The sequence below is a fragment of the Grampus griseus genome (assembly GCF_964374135.1).
Source record: "Grampus griseus genome assembly, chromosome: 7".
NCBI lineage: Eukaryota > Metazoa > Chordata > Mammalia > Artiodactyla > Delphinidae > Grampus > Grampus griseus.
In genome coordinates, this window is record NC_139001.1 from 86682203 (window position 1) to 86707041 (window position 24839).

The 24839-nt window shown below is 34.7% G+C and overlaps 1 protein-coding gene across 2 annotated transcripts in view; it reads right to left on the reverse strand.

Annotated features, from left to right (window-relative positions):
- The window catches only part of KYNU (kynureninase), a 90611-nt gene that overhangs the window by 35268 nt on the left and 30504 nt on the right, over positions 1-24839 (reverse strand). For both annotated transcript variants that reach the window (XM_082658332.1, XM_082658331.1), the window contains 4 exons: positions 24010-24071; positions 22145-22216; positions 20864-20938; positions 17930-18076 (listed from right to left, as the gene is read on the reverse strand). In XM_082658332.1, the coding sequence (XP_082514458.1) occupies positions 17930-18076; positions 20864-20938; positions 22145-22216; positions 24010-24071 (356 nt within the window). The remainder of the gene's footprint in view (positions 1-17929; positions 18077-20863; positions 20939-22144; positions 22217-24009; positions 24072-24839) is intronic.

The window sequence follows — 24839 nt, forward strand, 5'->3', positions numbered from 1 at the left end:
CTACGTCCCCTCCTGTATCCATGTCCCTTGCCACGTAACTTTTCAGTTCCTTCACTGAGAACAGGGTGCAATTCTCTGCCACTGGGATCAGTCAGGTGACTTGTTTTGAGCAAAGGGACATCAGCACATATAATACAAAGAGAATGTCCTAATCACTTGAGTGATGAGGCTTGCTCTCTCTTGCCCTCTGCCACCTATATGAGAAGGACTTGCTTCGGCCAACCTACTGGCCCAGATGGAAGATGAAAAAATTGTGGATCAGAGTCATCCTCCCCTGGGCTCAGCCTGGATTCTACTCTCCCACATTCTCTTAGTTGGCCAGAGATGCATGAGTGACCTCAGCTGAGATTAGCAGGATCCCTGCAACTAAGTCCTGTCTAGATCAGTTGACACAAAGGTGACCCATAAAAATGATGCTGTTTTTGACTCTATACTGTGTTCTCCCTGTACATTGACTTGAGACCCTAACAGTCTCTTACTGTCTGACTCTATTCTGTCTCAATTAATGACATGAATTTTTTAAAAAAGCTGATAGTTAAATGGGGGTGATAGTTCGCTTTGCAAACATGTCTTACCTCTGAGTTCTTCTGTTGTTAGCTTACTAAGAGCAAACATAATAATTACATTCTTAAAACTTGTAGACTTCCTGCAACTTCGAAGAAACACATCTATGGACTGAAGTTTTTGAAGTAAATAATTGCAGAGGTACCAATTTTAGATTGTTCTAACACCTCTTAAGAATAAATAACCCCAAACTGCTATTACAGGTACTTTCCCCAGAACAGAGGGATGCAAACCATGACCTGTTCTTTTTTTTTTTCTTCTTTTTTTTTCATGACCTGGTTCTTAATGAATAAAGTTGTATTTGAGCACAACAATCTCATTTGTTTAGATATTGTCTATGGCTGCTTTTGCAAGCACAAATGAATCACTGCAACAGAGACCATATGAACGAAAAAGTCTGAAACATTTGCTATTTTGCCCATTACAGAAAAGATTTGCTGACCCCTGCCCTATAGCATTGGTTTCCATAGAGAAACTCAATATATTGGGGAGTCAGTTAATTAGAAACCTTACTGTAATGTGGCCAGAACTAGAACATCATAAAAGAAAAAGTTCTTACAGGTATTTTGTTTCTAAAACACAAAAAATGAGCAATACATGTCATAAAAATATGACAGATGCTTCATGCTAACACAAATTTTTGAAGCAATAGAAAAGAAATACAGTTAATCTCCATCAAGATTTAGAGGTCATCAAAACTGAGGTTTGCAGACTAGGTTCAATAGATATATATGCAGAGACATACATATGTGCAATTAGTTTGTATTTTAAGATACACTTTTAATATTGAAATTAAATTTGGGGGAAAAAAGTTCTGAATTTAAAATTCTCTTTTTTCTCACCAACACATCCAATTAAAGTGCTTTTTTTATGAAGAAATTTTTACAACTTAACTTCTCTTAGACAAGTTTTTACAACACAGCTTTTCTTAGAAAACTCAAGGAATAAAAAGGCAGCACTTTTATTATCAATTATTTATAAAGAATGGCACAATGAAGAAACCATGAAACTTCACCTACAGTATCCTGTTATTAAAAGCTCTGTGGTCACATCTGTGGCACGATGTAAAATAATCACTTGTGGCTCCTACAGTATGTTTTAATGCATGTACAATTCTTTCCCCATGGGTGGCAGAGAACATAAATTATTAAAATGTGACTGTTTTTAGGAAATGACCGTAAGATACAAACTTGCATGAGATCATCACAAAGCAATTTTACAAAAGTTTCACTAGATGGCAGCATCTTAAAAATAAAGAAAAAACTAATAGTTCTCCAAAACCTCTGTATAGCCATACAGTTAACATTTTCATTATTTTACGAATAAGAGTAGGTAAAACAATATGAATGTGTGAAAACAGACCTCACTCTTGAGTGCATACTTTATGTAATTTTAAAAATAGAAATCAAATATTTTTCAACAGATTTTTATTAAAATTACCCACAATTGCTCAGACTCTCATTGATACAAGGACAGCAGCGATGTTCAGCCACCGTGTCACCTGGCTTTACAGTCAGTCCCCAAACTATGGCAGTAGTCTTCTAACCATTCGGACTACTTCCAGCCTGCCTTCTTCCAATGAACTTTCTAAATCATACATTTGGTTATAAGACTTCCTGTGTCCCTTCAAAGATCTCCCCATTAACTTGAGAATGTAACTCATTTTCCTTGGTATGGCTTTTAAAGACCTTTATGATCTGGTTCTTTCCAGCTTTCCTGTCCCGGGTGCCCTACACGTACTTTCATTTATTCGCATAAACTGTTCTCTGTCTCTGGGGTATTCTTTCCCTCCTCATTTGCCTGGGTAGCTCAAATTTTGATCACAAGATAACTTCCATAGGAAGATACCTTTGCCAAACCCTCTTGCTTCTCTCATCTTACAGCCCTGGTTGCATAAATCTCTTGTAGCAATTTTCCAATCTTAAACTGTCTTCTATTTTTATATAATATGAACTCAAATAATTCAATTGTTGAATAAGTAAAAAAACAAAGTCATACAATTGTCAATAAATATTCTGTAAACTGAAGCTAAATGTTAAAATATTATTTGATATCCTTTATTTCTGTTTCAATTTTATTGCATAAACCATTTATTCAGGCTTGGCATATTTTAAAATGAAGTTTCTTGGACAGTCAAAAGTAGTTTAAAATATATTTAAAATCCCTTTCAATAAAACAAGGAATATCATGACTTTTTGTCTTTGCCATCTTTACTAGCACAATACTAAAAATTTTTCTAACCAGTGGAATAATACACAGGGTCTGTGCTGAGATTTCCAGGTAAAGAGCTAGATCACTGTCTCTCAAATTTAGTTTATTATTTGTTTATTAATTAAAATGAAATATGGAATAGTACAGTTTAATTTTATCCCTTGTAGCATTAAAGTCCTGATAACTTTATTGATTTATTCTATAACAGATTGGCTTTAGACAGATATTATTAGTTTGTTCTTTCTTCACCAAAAAAAAAAAATCCTATAAATTATGAAGACCATCAATAAGTAGCAAATTTGGTGGGAAAAGGGTTAATTATATATTTGTAGCTATACACAGAACTGAAAGTCAGCTTGTATGCATTTGTGTGTTCAAATAATTGTTAAAATAATAAAATACTTAAGATAGGTAAGTAGCCTTTGTCTTTGAGCCAGTTGAGTAAGCGCCCAGGTTACTTAGGAGGTACCTGCAAGAGATGCCTGTCACACAGCCTGTGGTCATTCATACATACCAGCTGGGTGCATGTCCAGACTTCAGTGGATGCCCTTGGCAGTGGCATTAGCATCATGGTGGGTAAATTACAGGGGCCTACAAGTCCCTTCAAGGCTAGTAATTGGATACTAGTAATAGGAGTGTGACTTCTCTCGTGGCTGTTTATGGGAACTACAGTTTCCACACCATACTAAAGAGATCTTTATGTATTCTAAATATCACTCCTGTTTTGATCTAAAGTCACAGGAAACAACTGAAGAAGTACATTGCTATAAATTTGAACAATATTACCTTAAATAGAAAAACTGATGGGAAAATTTGAGGACAGTGAACAAAAATTTTTAAAAATGATAGGAGTGTGTGTGTATGTGTGTGTGGTTGTTCAACTCTACATAGATGATATGGACAAATGATGGATTAATAACAACAGGTTGGCTAGTTAGCTTTGATACTGGGATTTCCCAAGGAAGCTCACAGTTAGGGAGGTGTTGTTGACTTGTATTGGGGAGGGTGAAAATGAACAAGAAGCACATGAAAGGTGGTAGGGTTTCTTGCCATAGTCTTGAAGCACTAAAATTTGTAAAATTCATTCAAGTGCTATGATTCAAAAAAATCCACAGATGCTAAGTTAAAAGAAAAAAAAGTAATATCTAGTAAAGATCTCTGTAAGAGATCTCTCTACCATCTCTGTAAACATAGTATATCATTTCAGAGTGAATTTTTATTGTGAAAGTCTTTCCTTTCATCCTAAAATTTATTGTGGTCTTCAAATATCCTTCTCACTTTTTTTTTTTTCTTTTCATCCAACTCTGGTTATAAGCAGGAACTATGCATTATTTCTTAATACTGTGTTTACTCTGCACTTAAAGTCAATATGTAATTTGTATTACAGTTTCCTTCCCCAAATTATTTAATACAGCTGTCTACTGTTTTTTGAAATACTATGTTAAGCCTTCACTTATTTATATCAATAGTTTTATGGGAGTAACTGTTCCTCACTATTAAAGCATAAAGCAATACAAAATGAGAATGAACTTTCACAAGTTAAAAGGGACAAAACACAATCTTCCAAGTGGAACTGCAGGGAATATTTTAGAAATCAAGTAGCTTGGCAACCAGAACCAAAACTTAAAATTTTCTGTAAGGCAGAACCTGAATGCTACTCAAAGTTATTTTAGTCCTGAGGCTCTTATAGATAATATATGATACCAGAAAAACATAAGTAATCAGCATATGTACTGCAGGAGAAAAAAAATACACACAGTATTCCATCCAGGAAGCTAGTGACTTGATAATTCTAAATGTTCATATTAAGTTCAGCAGCAAACACGAACAGAAAGAGGAAAAATTGGGAGGGTAGACAAGATTCTACCCGAGACATATGATGAATTACTCCAAGGTTAAGGTCTAATAATTTCAAATGTATCTTCTATCAAAATATTATTTTAAAATGCAAATGTACAGAGAAGGATGGTATCACAAATAACCCTTAGTCTACATGATAATTTGAGTAAGAAAGCTCCCCCATTGTCCTAGAGCTATTGATTGATGGTATTTATGCCAAAATGTATATACAGCAGAGACAACAAGCCGTGATAAAGTGAACATTGTTCTGTGCCTCTCATGTGGGCTATTGCTAGGGATTTGGGGAGCCATGACTATACTTCTCGGTTTCCAGAGAGCTTAATTTGGAAAAAGATAAGATATCGAATAAGAGAGAGTTTTGAATCAAGAAAGAGTCTTTCATGACAAAGGTTGTGCATAGATATCAGGGAATTAATTAAATTAAAAACGAGTACCTTTAACTTGAAATCAAAATGAAATCAGAATGAATGCTTTCACTCAGTGACTTAAAAACTCTGGTTTGGATTCAAGGGTAAGCTAAAAAGTGAAAGTAGAATCAATTCTGAAATATTCATTTATTTGTCAACCTGTGCAAATTAGACTAATACAGTATTAGGGTTTTATTACCCACTTATATCAAGCCATACTTCCATATTTTCAGAAAGTATAGTAACTTATAGTTACCCAAAAGAAAATATGAAGGAAGTATCCTGTTGGAAAAGTAAAGTGACGGGGTGGAAATTTGGGAAGAAGATGATGGACACAGGAAAACTAAGGAGCTTGTCTTTGGATGGAAACCTTGGAGTCCTGAATGGGGTGGTAGAACTCTACTCAGGTGCTGAAGATGGCCAACCTAGTGCATTTTTGGAGGCCTTTCTGGGCTCTGTTTATGTCACAGGAAATGGAACCTGAATGTTTTTTTTGAAATTAATGTATAACTCAAGTTGCCCTTTGTTTAAATTCCAGAAGTGTTTTAGCTGTGGAACTTACACAGCAGGCCACGTAGCCCATGGGGAACACTGGCAACCAGAGTCTGGAATACTAGCTATGTCCTAATAGCTATGTCCCCTAGTTCTGTGAACAGATGCCTGGAGGAAAATGATAGCTTCCGAACTTGAGTGGGAAATTTTCCCCACACTATCTGACTTCCTCTTGAATTTGCAATATGTGGTTTTGACCCAATCGTAAGGTAAAATGAATTGGAGCATATATAACTCTGTTTTTTGTGGTATTAGACTGGATTGATTTTCTAAGACATTTTCATGGATTTGTTTTTACCCTTGTCGAGCATTAATACAGTCTAAAGCAGTTTTCTATATATATGTCTCTATGTCCCATATGATTCTTTAAAGGCAGACACAGTGGGGTTTTTCTTAATCTATTCTCTCTCTGTCTCCCTCGCTCTCTCTGTCTCTCTCTCTCTCCCCCTCTTAAATCCTGGAAACTGATATTAAGTGAGGGGTCAATATACCTGTGAAACAATGAAATTTCTTGAGAATACTCTGCAACTCAGCTACCATTAGAAGGTTCAGTGGACTTCCTGTTGAAATTCTCCCTATTGTCATGTAGATTAGCTTCCCAGTCATATAGGAGTTTGTAAGCTCTTAATTAGAGGGAGGGCACCTGCAAATACATCTAAAGGCCCTGAAGAGCTGCTAACAGGAATGACAATGGGACAATCATTGGTGGGAGCTATTGCCAATAGAACTACCTAAGAGAACCATCAGAAGGAGACCCACCAGTGTCTTGGGGCATCTCTGAAAAAGAGCGGTTGGGAAGAGTCAGTTAGAGGTTCCGAGTTGGGCCACTATTGAATGCTGGCACTGAATAGAATCTTATTCAGCAATAATTCTGTTCCTTATACTTGACATCTAGGGGCAAAGTAAAAATTGTGGTTTTCAATATTCTCTAAGCTGAAGAGACAGTTATATCAACCATAAAGACAAAGGTTTCAGGCTCCCATGGAGAAAAATAACCAAGAAAGAGGGCTATATGTATTTTCTTTGACTTTCCAAATGTTGAGACCTCTTTGCCCTTACACAATCAGTTTACAAATAAAAAAGGAGAAAATATAGTGGAAAGAGAGGTATGGTATCGGCGCCAGACTCCAAGTCTAACCTTTACTGGCTGGCTAAGTCAGCTTGAGCAACTGCTTAACTTCTCTTGGACTCAGTTTCCTCAACTGAGCCATGGGAAAAGCTCCCTATTAGGGTAGCTGAGAATATTGTAAATACTACATGCCAAGTGCCTGAAGCACAGTAGGTCATCATCAGCACCTAGTATTATTCACATTTGTACAAAGCACTATTGCAGAAACTAGATTCATCCTTTTAGCCTGGCTTTTTAAAAGTAAATATTGATGGGACTGGCAAATCCAGAGATGAGAAGTAGAAAGTGGGGAGTGTTAGGAGCATTTTGCTAATGAAATTTAAGGAGGGAGGTATCAGTTAAGAAGGTTTGAGACAGAGCTAAGAGCTAAGAGCTACATGGGGAGAAAGAGTAAAGGATTTGAGAGAGAGGAAAAGCAAAAAAAAAAAAAAAAAAAAAAAACCTTGAGACCCTAAAGTGTTGTGTAATTTACAGGTAGAAATGTCTTACTATCTAATAGAGTGTGCTTTCAAGAGTAAATTTCAGCTGTTTCTTTTACCAGGAAAAAACAGCAATTGTCTCCTCTGTTTATGGTCAGAAGTAAGTACAAAACCAAAGAAGAAAAATAAAACAAATCAAGTAACACTGTTCTCTTCTGGAGTCTTTCTCCAGCTGGCAAGGATCTCACACAAAATATAGTTTGTTTGATTTATTTCAGATACTCAAGATGGGAAAAATAGCTCAAGGTAATTTTTCAAGCTTAATTTAGTTCATTTAATATTTAATAACTTAATGGAGCAGTCTGCATGCCCTAAGTGTGTCAAAGAGTAGAAATGGAGTTTGAAAAAGAACTCAAATTTTACAAGTATTTTGATTTTTAGAGCAATTGACCATTATAAGTAATTCTTCAGAATTTTCTGATTCTAATTAAATGGGAGCATAGTTATGTCTTTTATGCAATGTGTGATCCATAAAATCAGCCTAATCCATTCTTGCTGATAACACACATTTATCCATTCACTGGCCAAACAGGTATGCACTTAATGATAAATGACTATGTATGTGTAAAGCACTAGTATAAGCCTGTGAAGTTTGTAGGGTCCACCCTCAATCAGTCATTGAACACACTATTGACAAAAGCTTCCTAAATTTCATAGTTAAGATAGGCATAGAAATAATTACAAGATACTGCAAAAGAGGACCAATAATACATTTTCTGTCATGCTATGGAAATACAGCAGGAAGACAGATTTAGCCTGACACAGAGGAGCAAGAAAAATTTTATGATGAAGGTGAAGGATCACCCCCTCATGTTTCTACAGGAGTTAGTCAAGAAATATATGAGTTGGGCCTATAAGAAATACTCCACTTTACCGTTTTTGGTAAGAATGCTGCAATGTAAGCAGAAATATATACACCAGCTGTCATTCTGCTTCAGTGCTGAGATCAGTAGGTAGACATGGCAGTTGTGTTGAAGAACCGAAGTCCCATCCAATGGGCAGAGCTATGATTCAGGCTTGCCACTTGTTATCGTACAAGAAAGATGGTCTAGTGTTGCCAAACCTGTAATTTGAAACTAGGAGTTTTTATATGAAATCTCTTGATCTGTCATTATTGGCATGTGATTAAAAAAATGTTTAATGTATGATGTTTGCATATACAAAGAGGGTTAAACAAAGCAATTCTCTAGGACAGATCATAACCTGTGAAGCAGGTAGTGGTTGAGCTAAGCTGGAGGAACAGAATCTTCATATGTGGGAATTCTAGGAAGAGGGAAAGCTAAGAAAAAAGGCCTGGAGACTGAAAGTATGACATCCGGACAGAAAACATTCAACACATTTGGTTTAGTTTAACTATTAGTATGTGAAGGAGAGCAGAGGAAAATACGATACTGATAACTTAGGTATATGCATAATCATAAAAGACTGAAGTGTTTTTTGTTTCTTTTTTGCGGTACGCGGGCCTCTCACTGATGTGGCCTCTCCCGTTGCGGAGCACAGGCTCCGGACGCGCAGGCTCAGTGGCCATGGCTCACGGGCCCAGCCGCTCTGCAGCATGTGGGATCTTCCCGGACCGGAGCACGAACCCGTTTCCCCTGCATCGGCAGGCGGACTCTCAACTACTGCGCCACCAGGGAAGCCCTGAAGTGGTTTTGACTCTATTCTACAAATGGTAGAAGAATGATGGTCATAATTTGGGAAAGACATGAAGCAAGGGATCAAATAGGGGATACATGGGCCTAATCACAACCTTCCCAACAATGGGCAGTTACTTTTTGCATGGGTGGTGACTTTTAACCTTTACATATCTACTTTTATCTACCTGTCTTGTTATAAAGTGGCGTTAAAGCAACTATTTAATTTATCCATCACATGAGAATGGTACTGTATATCAAAGAGAGCCCCATTTAGATGGGAAATGAAAGTACACTCTTCCATAAGATATTTTACTAGTGATTACTATGCCAATCTAAATGGTCAATTTCTCAACCAAATTTGCTTATATTATTAAGTTTTACTTACATACTGAACTTGATAATCTTGCAAAGAAGCTTATGGGATAGTTTCTGAAGATGTCACTCTTAAATTTCTTCCCTTAAAGCTACTTTTTATAGACAATGTGATAGTTATCTTCTTTGTTTACCACCTTACTTAATTTGCTAGGAAAGTGAACATTGTCTCTTCAACTGAACTAAACTTTGATATCCCTAATCTTGTTTGCATAAACAATTTAACTGATTAAAGAAGGGGGGAAGTCCCTGGTGGCACAGTGGTTAAGAATCCGCCTGTCAATGCAGGGGACACGGATTTGAGCCCTGGTCTGGGAAGATCCCACATGCCGCGGAGCAACTAAGCCCGTGCGCCACGGCTACTGAGCCTGCGCTCTACAGCCCACGAGCCACAACTACTGAAGCCCGTGTACCTAGAGCCCGTGCTCCACAACAAGAGAAGCCGCCGCAGTAAGAAGCCCGTGCACCACAATGAAGAGTAGCCCCCACTCGCCGCAACTAGAGAAAGCCCGCACACAGCAACGAAGACCCAACGCAGCCAAAAATAAATTAATTTAATAAAACATTTCTTAAAGAAGGGGATCATGAAGAAGGACATTAAGAGAAATCTCTCACATTTTATTGGGGATTTTTTTTTCTGGGGTCTTCTGAAATTCCACCTACCTTGATTGCCATGAGACACACTTTTTCCTTTCCATTCTTATGGTGATTAGTGAATAAATTAAAACGGGTGTGTACATTTCATGTTGTAACACTTTCATTTTTCAGCTTAACAAAGACTTAAATCAGCCTTTTGTTGGTCAAGTGGCATGAAAAATATGGGTTTTAGCCTGGGTCTAAGACAACTTAAGTATTTTATAAAATGTATATCATCTAAAAAAACCCATAAATATAATATTTCACTTGGGGGACCCTGGGTTTAGATGAGGCTAGATCTGGAGAAATAATTGTCCACCATGGCTTTGATGAGAGTGGTTGCCAAAGCAACAATCCTGATTGACAACTGAGAGTCTTGCTTTTCTCAAATCTGTAATTCTAAAACATCTTGAGTGCAAATTTCTCTTCTGTTGAGAACTACTTAGTCTTTCTCACATGGTCCATTTAATGAAAAGCTTAAATTAAAACATCTGATGAAAACTTCTTAGAGACAGCTCAAAATTTTTAGATTCTTGGGCACTGATCCTTACCAACATATTTTGACTTAGAGACTCCAGGCTTCTGCTTGGATAACCAGGATAGTTTACTTTATATTTCTAAACAGAATAATCCTTCACTATTCCCAGAGTAAATGATGTATAGTTAATGGGACATTCCATCTAAACTTTAGGTCATTTTTCTCTTCTCTCTCTCTGTCTCTTTGTCTCTGTTTCAATCTGTCTCTGTTCTCTCTCTCTCTCTCTCTCTCTGTCTCTCTCTCTCTCTCTCTCTCTCTCTCTATATATATATATATATATATATATATACATATATATATTTAATCCTTGGATTCTGTGGCTAGAACTAAATCTGGGTGGGATAGCAAGAGCTCAGTACAGATCCTTCATTTCTGATGGTTATACAAAATCTGTCTTTAATAACAATAGGATGATAAGATTAAATAAGAACAATCTCTTAGGAGATCAGAAAAATATTTCATGTATTATGAAATGGATCTGCTCTCTGGTACCCCTATCTTTTGAACTGTATCATGATAGCGAGTTTTAAAATTCTTGCATAGAGACTGCAACTGACTCTTTACTTTTGCCTACTCATCTAATTCCTACCCATTCCTGTAGGCAGGGAAAATCTTTTTAAAATTAAAACAAAACCTAGTTCTTCCATTGTCTAAAAGCTTTTAGTGGCTACCTGTGGCACTAAAGAGAAGCTCAAGATGTATAATATGGCTTAGTGGGCCCTTCTTTACTCAGCCTCTGTCTGCTTTATAAACTCATTTCTTGTCATATCTTTTCTAACTATCAAATTATAAAATCTTTTCTACAATCAAATTATACTGAAATATTTGCTTCCTTGTAATTCTGTCATTTTTTAACACTATCTAGAATGGCCCCACCATACTGTCCACACCCTGGAGGGGATTTTACCTAGTTAACTCCTACTCATAATGTTAGAATTGGCTCTTGTCTCATCTTCCCTAAGAAGGTCAGGCTGACACTCCAGGCTAAATTAGGCATTCTTATTTAGAATTCCGTTATTATAATTTACTACTCAAATATTTACTGATAGAAAGAATGTATAAAAAATTAAAATGCATATCGCTCTGCTATAGAGAATATAGAGATAAGATTCTTTTTATGCGCTAATGATAAGATCCTATTTGGTGAACTGGCAGTGACTTTAATGAAAGAATGGCCGTATCAGTATGATTTCTAGTAAAGATTACTTAATATTGAACATCTCAATGTTAAACCTTTTTGGAAAAGGTTAATTTATTATGCATAAAAATTTCATACAACATGCCAGTTTATATTATAGTTATATACAAAAGCATCAGGTACTGATTTTTCCTAACTGATTGATTGCTCAAATCCTGATATCTCATGCAAATATTACTGATATTATTCTGTTGTAATAGTCCATGAGACTTGACTCCCAATCTTCAGTACTGGAAGCAGCTCAGCCAAGATAATGTTGAATTTTGAGGCTTGATCAATCATTTGTCTCCTACAAAAGTCTGAAGACATTTTTAACAATAATTTAAACTTTCCCTGAAGGTAAATGGGTGGATCAGTGAGGTGACCATTTATATATGAGTGTTATTTAGATACCTCAGTTTTTATTAAATGATATTAAAGCTAAAATGTCTTTCTTTTTTATAATGATGTCTTTATTCATATTTCTGCTTTCGTCTAATGTTCTAGATCCAGAATTAATTCATTTTGTTTTTAAAATTGTTTGAGCTGTAATTGTGATTATTATTTATTAATAATTTAGGCAACTTATAGTTAGGTCTAAGAGATGTTTGTACTCATACCCAGTAGAGAGTGACCCATAACAAGGTAGAAGCTAATAAAGCAAAGCACAGGTTTGCAAAATTCAGTCTTCTTTTTGGCTGTCATTTGCATTTCAATTTTCAGTAGGCTAAAAGAAAACTAACATGCCAGCATCCATATAAGGTAGAGCAAGATAGTATAAAACATGTGATAAATAAGAGAATCAATCATTCATTCACTCAAAAATATTTATTTGGCACCACTGTCTGCCAGGTACCATGAATTCCAGAGTGCTGTAGGCCATTTTATGTGGCACTGGAGAGGGAAGGTAGAAAGCAAGCAGTTGGCACTGAGTTTTTTTAGGGATAAGATTATTAAAATTTTTATCAGTCCATTACCCAGTCTTTAAAGTTTTCAGTCCAGTCTATTGAGTCCTAACCATACTGCTTAGATTATTGTTTTCTTTTATAATCTAGAGTAGGAGTGTCTAATGAGAGTCTTTAGTTTAAAGTTCTTAATATTTCACTTTCTAAGGATTCATTATTTTTTTGTAGGTTGGATATGCCAATGTGATATTTTTATATATTGATAACATTTACTGATTACTTACAATGCACTAAGTACTAAGTGTTTTAGGGATAGTTCCTTGTTTCTCAGTAGAACAAATCAATGAAGTAGGCACTATTACCTTCCCCATTTGTTAAGTGGAGAAATGAAGTCATATTGGTAAATGAATTAAGCCATTTAAACTATTCTAGAAACTAATGGAAAGATGTGGGTTCAAGGCCAGGTGTGTCTCTGTCTCTACTATCGAAACATTTCATTAATGCAAATGCTATACTGCATTTCAGAATAAGTATCCTACTCCATCAGCAACCAAAAACGCCTGAATTCCAGGTGTGGCAAGGCTAATAACTGTTCCTCTTTAGCACACAAATATACTTAATTTCCCAAAAATGACCATGTGTTAGTCGAGGGAATATAAGTGGAAATAAATTTTTTCATTGTTAAGCTAATGTTTTTAAGATGTTAGTATTCCCCTTTAAATCCCTTTATCCCATTTCTTTGGCTGAATAGTGACAGAAGCTCTAGGGTATGAAAGCCATAGGATACAACCCTGAACCACTGGTAACCTGAATCATTGCACTGGAGAAAGCTGATCCCTGACTGCTGCATGAGCAACACAAAAACATCTATCACAGTGAAGCCATTTATGGCTCTATTTAATTGTTACCAAGACTTAGTCTACTTTATACACCAAGAGTTTCCATTGACAGTAATTTCTAATTACCTATTTCTTATCATAATTCAACTTGAGAAATTATAATTTGTGGGGAGTCTATTCATTTCACCAGATGATATAGATTTTCTCTTTATTTTGTTCTCTTTATATTTCATTATGGAGCCTAATCAACTTTCCATGAATTTTTTTCAAATATTTTGTGAAATGAGGCAAAGAAGAAAATAGAAGAAAGAAAAAAAGAAGGGAGGGAGGGAGGGAGGAAGAAACAAAGGGAAAAAAAAAGGAAAAAAATTAAAGAGGGCTAGAAGAGGAAAGAGGGAAACAGATTAGAAACAATGATGCTCCACGGGGGTGTAATTGGGAAATGCAAGAAGTACTGTCGGTAAATTAACCCCAACCCCTCTTCTCAGCCTCTCTTTAATATAGGGCCATAAAAGCTAAAAACTCCTTTACTCATGCTTCTTTGAAACTACTACTTCAGAAGGCAATGAATCATAAACAGGAAACTGCTAAGTTTTTCTGGGAAAGACTTTGCACTTTGGATGAAAGGGACAGGTAAAGCTGTACTGCTACTTCTCCCTTCGTCTTTCTCTCTGCTGTAAATAGAATTGTGATATCTGGATTTGGGACAACTCTCCCTGTGACCATGACATGAAAAGACTGAAGAAAATATAAGAAAGCCCTGGAGATGTCACACAAACACTACTCAGTTGCTGAGTGCATCCTAGCAGCCTCCTGCCTCAAGTCTTCTGTGGTGAGAAAAATAAATCCCTAATCTTTGGCTAATTTTTCTCTGGGATTTTGTTTCTTGCAGCTGAACACCTTCATAAGTGATTCAGGAATATTAAAGGAAAGACTAACCCTGAGGGTAGAATTAAGAAGTGATTGGTTGAAAAGGTAAAGAACAGGAAAATGTCAGAGTTGAGTCTAAAGGTCTATAACGATGGTGGCATGAAACAAACAGTAGGGATATTCTGGAGGGAGACAAGTCTGGAATATACTGATCTCAAGGTGCATATAGGACTTCCATGTGTAATAGGCAGATGCTCATAAATAACAATTTTCAAGTGTGTGAGTAGCCTGTAGCTTTTACTTGACAGTGAGAGCTGAGTCGTGGCAGTGGTTAAAAATCTTTAGGGTTAGTAATTCAAAGGACAATGGGGAGCATTCAGTGAATGTAAATAAATTATTAGTAGAAATAAGTAATAGTATATGAAAAATATATAAATATAGAAGCAAGGCAGAGCTCCAAGATGGTAGGTTGGCCAATAATATAAAATTAAGTAGATGGCTTCTAAGACAAAATATGAAAAGTGTGTCTTCAAACTGATGTCTCTTTTCACATGCTGGCCTTCCCTTATAATATGGCTCTCTAGCCTGATCTTATGCTTAATTTTCCTTGGCCTCTCACACTTGTCACCATCCCAGGGCTTCTCCTCAGTTAAAAAAAGTCTCAGCATTCTCTAAATTCATTATGTGAGTCAGAGCCGTCCTACCAACTGTTCTTTTATTAATTTATTTATTTTTCCCTTTAGATGATCACTAGAAATCTTATATTTTCTCTTTCCATCAGAGTCGATTTCTATACCACTTACAACAAAAAGTCAGATAACCAAATACAAAATTGGGAAAGACACTTGAATAAGCATTTCATAAAAGAAGATTCTGAGACAGCTAGTACACATTTGAAAGATCCTCAACCTCATCAATAGTCAGAGAAGTGCACATTAAAACTTTAATGAATTATTATTACAAACTAATCAGATTTGCTATTGGTGAGAATGAAGAGCAACAGAAACTGATACATGCTAGTGGGAGTATATGACAAATTGATACAAACCTTTGGAAAGTTGGCATTGTTGATTAGGATTTAACATATACATACTATATGTTCCAAGGATTATAATTCTAGGTATGTATTTAACAGAAATGGGTATGAAGGCATACCCAAAGAAATTTATAAGAATGTTCACAGTAGAATTTATTGTAATGGCCCTCAAATGGAAATGAAACTCAAATATCTATTCTGATTAGAATGGAAAAAAATAAATTGTGATCTATTTCATACACTATAATAATATAGTGAAGTGGAAAGAAAAACAGGCAAAACTGCTACATACAATATGGATGAACCCCACAAATATAATAGCAAATAAGCAAGACACAAAAGAATATATGTTAATCCATTCATATACAGTTCAAAGATGGGCAAAGCTTATATATATTTTATATATGTATATATTTTATCCATATATATTTATATATGGTTAGAAGTCAGGAGAGGAGGTAATAGGCAGTATTTGGGAGAAGGAGGATTCTGAGTGTTATAAATGTTCTAGAAGTTTCTTGATGTGGATGATGGCTATAAGGGTTCAAAATAATTTATCAAGCCACTTATGATTTCTGCTTTTTTTGGTATACATGTATTTATTTAACAACATATTTTTCAAAATTCCTATCCCCACTTCCCTTTCATATGAAGTTTCTACTTCAGAATCTACTCTTGTTGACTTTTATTAATCCATCATTTTTGGTTCCAACCATACTTCTGGAAACGTTCGTCTTTTTTATGTCACTTAGCCGTTCCTAACAGAGGCTCTTTTATGGCTTTTTTTCCCCTCGAATTTCCCAACTCTTTCTTGATTGACACCTTTAATTTTCTCCTTGTCTCTCTCTTCAGCTTTATCTTCATAGACCACCCAAGAGAGCTATGTAAGTCTACATTATAAAGAATTTTTCTAAATCTCCATTGACAATGGAGGGGATTGTCTAGCAAGAGTATAAATGTTAAAATAATTTTGATAATGGATAAATTGAAGTCTGCTAGATCGCCATTTCACTCACATAGTATCCATCACTCCTGTGCAGTTACATTTATATAGAACTGCTCATTCCTACCTACCTTTCTTTGACTGAAAACTCAATGAGATTTTTACCTGGTAGGCACTTACCATATTTTTTACATAAAAGAAAGCGTGCAAAATACTGAGAGAATGGTTTTAGTAAGCAAGGTAGTTAAGAATAAGAATTACATATAACATCTACTAAACAAGTTTATTTTGCTTTTAATGGGAAATGAAAGAAAATTTATATTTAAGCCACTTTCTATAACTTCATATTTGTTGAGGACAGTGGAAGGAGGGAGGGAACCACCATTTAACTGTAGAATGTGTACAATCCAAGAGATATTTTATACTCTTCATAATCAACACTGCATTTATGAATTGGGTCCTGTTATCCCAAATTAACAGTTTTGAAAACAGAAATTCAGAAAAGTCAAGTAACTAGCTTGCTTGAGATCATGTAAGAATTAAATGACCTAGCCAAGATATGAATTTCAGACTGAGTGATTCCAAAACCCATGATCTTTCTTCTTTACCATCCTGCCTCATTTCTATGAAGTTTAATGAGACATGCGTGTATACTAAGGCAATCAGGGACTTCTGATTACTTGCATAACATTTAAAAATATGATATTTTATTGGCCTCCCTTTATTTTGGTGCTTAACATTTAATATCTAAATTAAGAAGACATTATCTTTATATCTTTCATAATGCACCACTTTCACAGTTATCCATCAAACCAGTTGGAAGTCTTGGTTGGAAACTCCTAGAGACTGCTGATAACGGTGCTAAATTTTTTTTCATTAGTTCCATTCATTAGCTTCAATAACTGAGTACATTAACTAGATATCACACATATATTAATCGCATAACTTATTAATGTTCAGAGTATAATTCAGTTGTTACCTTTTTAAATACATGATTTGATTGCTGAATCAAATAGAACTGTTATTTAAAGATTTTAAATACAAATTGTAACTGTTTAATGTTCCTCTGATTTTTTTTTTTCAGGCAAACAAATACTAAAAACACTTTCTTACAAGCACTTATATATAAAGAGCTACTCTTTCACAATAGTAAACTATGTAAGTGTCATTCAGTAGTATTGAGGGAAAATTGCTCGTTATAGGCAGTATAATGGCTTCCTAAAGTAAACTGGGTAAAACTCCATCTACTGATAAACTTTTATTCTCCATCTCCCCTTTTTCAGGTACATAGTGTTAATGAGCATGAATTATATATAGAATGAGTTATAATATGACAAAGCACCAGAGTTGAGCTTCTAACAGTCCTAGTATATAGTTACTATCCTAAGTATTGTCTGCTTCCTGCTGACTGAGCAGCTCTGTACCAATGACATCACTTACAGGAAGCTCACCTATACTGCTGATTAGAGGTAGACATTGGGAGAGCAGATGCTAATAAGGAGGTAAGACCACAGAAGTGACAAAAAGAGGTTTAAATAGAGATGCCTAAAGCAAAATATATATATTTTTTCAGATATATTTAATATATTATTTGTATGTCATATATCATATATATGTCATATATCATATATATGATATATATCTTACTCTTTTTTTAAACTCTTTAAATAATTTTACACAGACACAAACAAAGATATTTTACTAGAAATACAGTTGAATACTCCTATAGAGTGATGTTCTGGACAAGGGGCAAAGGAGGAAATGACGTACATACCTTTGCTTGTCCGGCTTTTGTGATGGCAGGCATATTAAAGAGCTGGCCAGTATAAAAATGCAGACCACTGAACAGGATCACTGCAATAGAGTCACCTTCATTCTCAATTACTTCAAGGATATCCTCTAATCTCAGTGTTTCTTCCCCCTAAAGTCACGTTAGGCACAAGTTACATTATATCCACAATAACAAATTTGTCCCTTTACATTTCCCAATCTAAAATTCACCTTGAGATCTTTCCTACCATAAGAAAAATCAAAGATATTTTTTTTCAAATTAATAATCTTCAAAAATCAGGCAAGAGCATGTATTTGAATATCTTTTTGTTATTAAGAAATGATAATAAAATAGTAAAAAAGAGGTTTATAAAGTATCTTTGCAAAACCCTACTGCTTGATTTTAGTCTTCAGTTTTTCACTTAATCTTTACTATTTACATACTTACAGATTGTTTCCTTCTTATTCCCATCAAATAAAATACCAGAAAGTACAGGATGTCCATAAAATTTAAATGTCAAGGTAAATTTCTTGGAAATTAGTATTTTACTTATCAATCTAATACTTTTTTCCAGAAAAAAGAGGCACGTATACATCATTCATCTGAGTGTAACTTAACCAATATTTTCTATTAGTTTAAGAGTAAAATCTCCTCCACACCAATCTAAAGATCAAGATCCAAACATGAAGAAAATATCAATAAAACTCAATATTATCAAAGTTACTTTTCCCCTACAACTCCCCACCTAAGACTAGTGATCAGTGACTTTCTGAAAATTGTGAATGAATTTAGATTTGGTCTTATAAACAACTTGAGTAAAAATAACTCACCTAGATACATATAGTCTATTTGTATCCTGATAATTCTCATCTATTTATGAAGTCTTCATGTATTTTCTACAGTGCTAAATCTGACATGATTATGAAGTCAAAGCATCATTAACTACATTAATATGTGGGGAAAACTCATTAAGGCATTAATGAATTTTCCTTCAATTATTTTTAATTTTTGGTAACTTACTATTTGCCAGTTACTGTATCCCATATTAGGCATATATAATATGTATCACAAATATAATAATACTCTAATTTCTGCTAATAGTCTGAGACTTGTTTACAAAATGATAATCTATAAAAATAGGATTGACAATGAAATCTTTGAATTACTAAGTGATGCATACTTTATACATAAAGAGAAGGATTTCAGTGATTCTAAGAAAAAATTCAGAGTAAAATTAATAATATCATAACCCCAAACTCTTTTTTTCCCTTAGAGGAAGCTAATACAATTTGTCCAGCATAATTTCAAAAAAAAGTAAGGAAAGTGTTATATCTACTAATACTTTATTTCTTTAAAGAATCAGTATTAAGCAAATAAGAAATATATTTTTCAATGATAGATATGGTTCTCTCTCATGTTGATGTGCCCTAATCCAGTAATGCTAAAGAGTGGTCCCCAAATTATGATTAACTCATACAGCTCTACAACACTTGTCACTTTTATTACTTTTTTATTTTTTTATTTTTTAAATATTGAGTATATTTCCCTGTGCTATACAGCAGGTCTTGTTGGTTATCTACCTTATATACAGTAGTGTGTGTGTTAACCCCAAACTCCTAATTTATCCCTCCCCTCCGCCCTGTTCCCCCGCCTTTCCCCATTGGTAACTGTAAGTTTGTTCCCTATTTCATTTTATTTATTTATTTATTTATTTGGCTGCATCGGGTCCTGGTTGCGGCACGCGGGATCCTCGTTGTGGCATGAAGGATCTATCGTTATGGAGCGCGGGCTTCTCTCTAGTTAGTGGCGGGCGGGCTTAGTTGCCCTGCATCATATGGGATCCTAGTTCCCTGACCAGGGAGCGAGCCCGTGTCCCTTGCATTGGAAAGCAGATTCTGAACCACTGGACCACCAGGGAAGTCCCCACTTGTCACTTTTAAAGTAAAAACTTGTGATATATTAGTGGCTATGCTCATTTTTGCTGGAAATAAGCAATTTATATACAACATATGAAACAGATGTTGTTCCAAAGCTGTGAGAACTTTCTATTCCATTAATTTATTGCATGTTGGCAAATAGAAGTGAATAGAGTAGACCTTTAATTTCTCAAATTAGTTCTGGGTGGAAAGAAATAAATGTTCAAACACTGGTTTAACAGCCTGGGAGCATCGTACATATGTGAAACCTAAAATTTATTCTGTGTGGATCTCTTGGTGCCAAAATTACACAAGATGCAGGGTTTATAGGTCAAAACCTGTACAACTTAGCCTTATATCTTTATTAATGTAAAGTGCACAGTATTTTAGACCTTGAACATATGGTCAAGCCTGACTAGGTATTTCCTTTGTTGTCTGTTTAAATATAAAGGAATCTCAGATATAAAGTAACTATCAGAAAGTCACATACCCAGTATGTTGGTGGGTCTGGGATTTCCCTGGGGAGTAATAGCGAAGTTCTAAGCCTAGTTTTTTTCTGCTACACCACATCCCTTTCTATTCCCCAGGCCAAGCTCAGAGGAAAATATTTGATCCTTAGATTAAGAGGGGCATAAAAGATAGGCATCATTCAATTTCAACAAGTATCACTAATTTTTAACATGATTTCAATGGCACCCACAGGCAATGGCATTTAAAATTGAAAATGATGTATGCAATTTGTCATCTCCTCCCATCCCATTGAAGAAAATGGCAGACTCCAGTGGTATTAATAGGAAAATAGTTTGCTTGTAATAGCCCTTGAAAAATTAAAATAAATACACTTCTGAGTTAATTCTCTATTTTAAGCAAAATGACCTAACAGTAACAGAGTATAGGCCTTTTATACTTTCTTGAAACTTCCATTAAAGTAATGAAGATAATAAACTTTTGAAGAAAATGAAGAAAAAAAATCAATACTCAATAGAAGAATGATTAATATTTATTTATCTTTCTCATATACCTCTCTTGGTTTTATAAGCCGCATACTTTTCTCAATGTTAAGTCCATGAAGTTGAAGCTGTGACTCAATAGCATACTGGAAAAGAAAGATGATTTATTAAATCAAGTCCAGTGTACAGAAGTATATTGAAATAACTCAGAAAAAAATAATAAAATACCAATAAAAGCATATTATTATATTAAATTCAAGGTCAAGGTTAAAAGTGACTAAACAGAATATATCAGAGAAGAATTGCTTAACATAATTTACATGCAACAGTCTGAACATTCTTTGAAACACAAAATATTAGAAATGGATGGAAATGTAGGGGTCATCTAGACTTTAGGAGTACAAAAGATTTTTAGAATAAGATAGTAAATCATCTAATGCAAGTCAAAACAGAATTTACAAAATAACCAAAGTGAGCAGGTGGGGATTTGCTAGGCTCCAACAGAGAGTACAGAAGTGGCTTGTCCTAGAAAGAGTAAGCTAGTAAAAGAAAAGGGCATCAAGAAGTTCCCTTCATTGAGAGCCCAAGATATAAATGGGAACAAGAAATTTTGAAACCCTGAAGTTTTTCAAAATAGAGGTTTGATCCTTTTTAGTAAGATCATGGTTATTAATTTGCATTAATTAAGTGCCTTAAAATTACAAGGTGTAGGCTAGAATACTTAGAAAAGACAGAAATCAAGTTTCTCCAACACTAAAACTGAAATACAGCACTGAAACTGCAATATACTTTAATCTGTGTCTGTCTGTGTCTGGAACAATCATATTTCTTACCAACTGTGATTCCTGAAAAAGTAGCATGATTTTTTTTCTTGAACCACAAAAAATTCTTTTAGTCCTTAATACATTTTTTTAATTATAAAGCATCAATAATTATGTTAGTGTGCTATGAAAACAAATGGACAAATAAATGTTTATATTCCTATTTTATGTACCTAAAAGGTTAAGTACTGGTATATGTATTGATTTAATTTCATAAAATAAAACAGCAACAAGAATTAATAAAACATTTATAACTGCACTTGATTTAGACCAGCGGTTTGCTCAATGTCTTTAAAAAGACTAATAAATCAATGTTCCCATTCAATTCTTTCTTCCTTTAACACGTTTTACTTGAACCAAAGAAATAAAGCTACAATCTATAAAAAATGCATAAATCAAAAGCATTTGACAGATCTTTTTTATTATAAGGTTACTTGGAAAAGACTAGTGAATAAACATTCAAGTCAGGCAAATGATATGCTCCTTTAGGAAGAGCAGAAAGAATATAAATATAATTTGAAGAATCCTTACATGATCTGAAGGGAAGGCTTTAGCTTCTAGGAGAATTTTATACCGTTTGGGTGTAGGCTTGAAAAACGATAACTGCAATGAAATGGATTTATTGAGAAATGCGTTAATGCACAACTTAGACATTTCTTCATTTTATATATACCACACTTTAATTTTATAATCTCCAGCATTTTAAAGGCATTAATTAATTACACAGCTAGATGTCTGTCAAAGGTACCTTCTCTGATTAGCCTTGTTTCCAGTAAATTCTAAAATGGAAGAAGATACTTGCTCATTATATTTATCAATAGGAAAGCAAATTTGGGAGAAAATGTGATTCAGATAAAAACACATTCTCAAACTTTACTTAAATGTTAATTGAAAAATTAACTTCCCAATGCGTTTAATGGCAATTTCTCTATTATGAGACAAATATCATGTTCTGTGTATATTTTATTTATATTGGTTTATCTAGCACTGCAGATTTGGTTTCTAGTACATAAGATTTCTACAGTTTTATGATTTTATGAAATCTAATTTTAGGTTCAACTAGAAGTACCTTTGCCCTAATGAAACATTTGGCATTTCTAGAGACACCAGAGAGAAGTAGCTCATGTGTTCAGTGGGGCCTTTTCATTTCTCCACACAGTTCCTGGAGAAGCAATACTGACTGACAATAATAACAATGAGGATGATTACTACTGATAATTAGATGTTGACCACTGGCCAGGGTGCTAAAGCAATTTTCACATATTATCTTGTTTCATATGTACGAGGTAGGTATTATCCTCATTTTTACAGAGGAAAAAATTAAGATTTAGAGATGCCAAAACCCTTGTCCAAAGTCAAACAGGTATTAAGTAGCCTAGCTGGGAGCCAAACCAGAGGTGTCTGAACTGAAAACTATGCTGTTTACCATCATAGTTAACATACTCCGCAAGTACTTTCCTTCAGGCATATTTAATAATCATGTCTATATTTTATCAAAATAAAATATCAATATCTTAATTGTGCATCTTCGTCTTGTAGACATGTTTTCAAAATCTCACTTAAAAATGAAATACAGGGCTTCCCTGGTGGCGCAGTGGTTGAGAGTCCGCCTGCCGATGCAGGGGACGCGGGTTCGTGCCCCGGTCTGGGAAGATCCCACATGCTGCGGAGCGGCTGGGCCCGTGAGCCATGGACGCTGAGCCTGTGCGTCCGGAGCCTGTGCTCCGCAACGGGAGAGGCCACGGCAGTGAGAGGCCCGCGTACCGCAAAAACAAAAAACAAAAACAAACAAAAATGAAATACAAATTTTTCATAGCATCAAACAATTACTATAGGTACCATATTTCAAATCAATAATATATTTGACATTCTAAGGCATACACATTATTAAGTTCTTAGGATGTAAGAAACACCTAAACACAGTGACTCATTTAAGGTACTAGGTTCTTTTTCTCCAATTTAGTTTTATTTTCTAATTCTTTTTTAATCTACTCTCCCAAAATTAGCCTACAAAGACATACTAATCCATAGTCCCACCCTACTAAAGCCCAGCATATTGGAAAACTGTCTTTCTGAAAAGCTCACTGTTTGCTACCATTCATACATCATTGTTTTGTGTGTGTGCAGCAGTTTTGCTTTTTACCCACTGTGACTCTTATTCCTTATGTTCTGATATAAGAGCTATTCATTATTCTAAAGCTCTTTGCAAGAGTCAACTCTCCCATGGTTACGAAGAAGCCATTCTGTCATGGTCCAGCATTTCCTGGTAGAAATGAAAACAACCTCACAACTTATTTTTAAATAAGTAAACCTCCAAATGCTCATGGATTAAAGATTGAAAAATGTCAGATTCTGTAAACAGTGTATACTAAACATTGGTGGAATAGGAAACTTACCAATAGGAGATGTAAATTAACAGTCAAACCATTCATCAGGGCTATTTCTTTCTCATTGGCTCCTGCAAAATAAATATATCATAATTTAGATTGTTCTATTAGTTCTAAGAGTACCTGGAAAAACAAACTATCACTCCTTCATCCTTAATGTTTTTAGAGATAAGGACACATTTGATGTGTCATCACAAAGAAATGGAAGTTTTCCCACTTGACTCATTTTATCAAACAATAGCTGGACTCATATGCATATAGCTAGCTAAAAATTATATTTCCTTTTTGACATAGTAAATAATAATAACATAATAGTGAAGCATTTGCTAAACTAAAAATGATTTATCCTATCATCAGCTACGTTGCCAAATTCCCACAGAGGACATTTTTGTGGTAAGTGTATCTCCAAAAGGAATCTAAAAAGAAATGAAAGCCCATCACATTTTTAAATCTGGTTGTTTGTAACATCAAATTAAAATGCATCTTTAATAAAAGAAGGCAATGTTACTAAACATAATTCACTGTTATTACAGTGAGATATACAATACTGTAGTTTATAAGACAAAAGAGCTAGGAGCAAAGTACAAAGAGCTAAATAGCTCTTTATACACACTGATATAAGATAATTAAGATAATTAATATAGATATGTATTGTCTGATGAAGAAAACACACAAAATTAATATATCCACTACACAATCATAATCTGATATAATTCCTGTTAACAAGGGTTTTGCCACTGGAAACAGACCCAGAGACAAAGCATACATTGAATACTGAAGAACTCAGAGCGCAATAACAAAGATAATAATACTTTCCCTATTTTTAGTTCTTATGACGT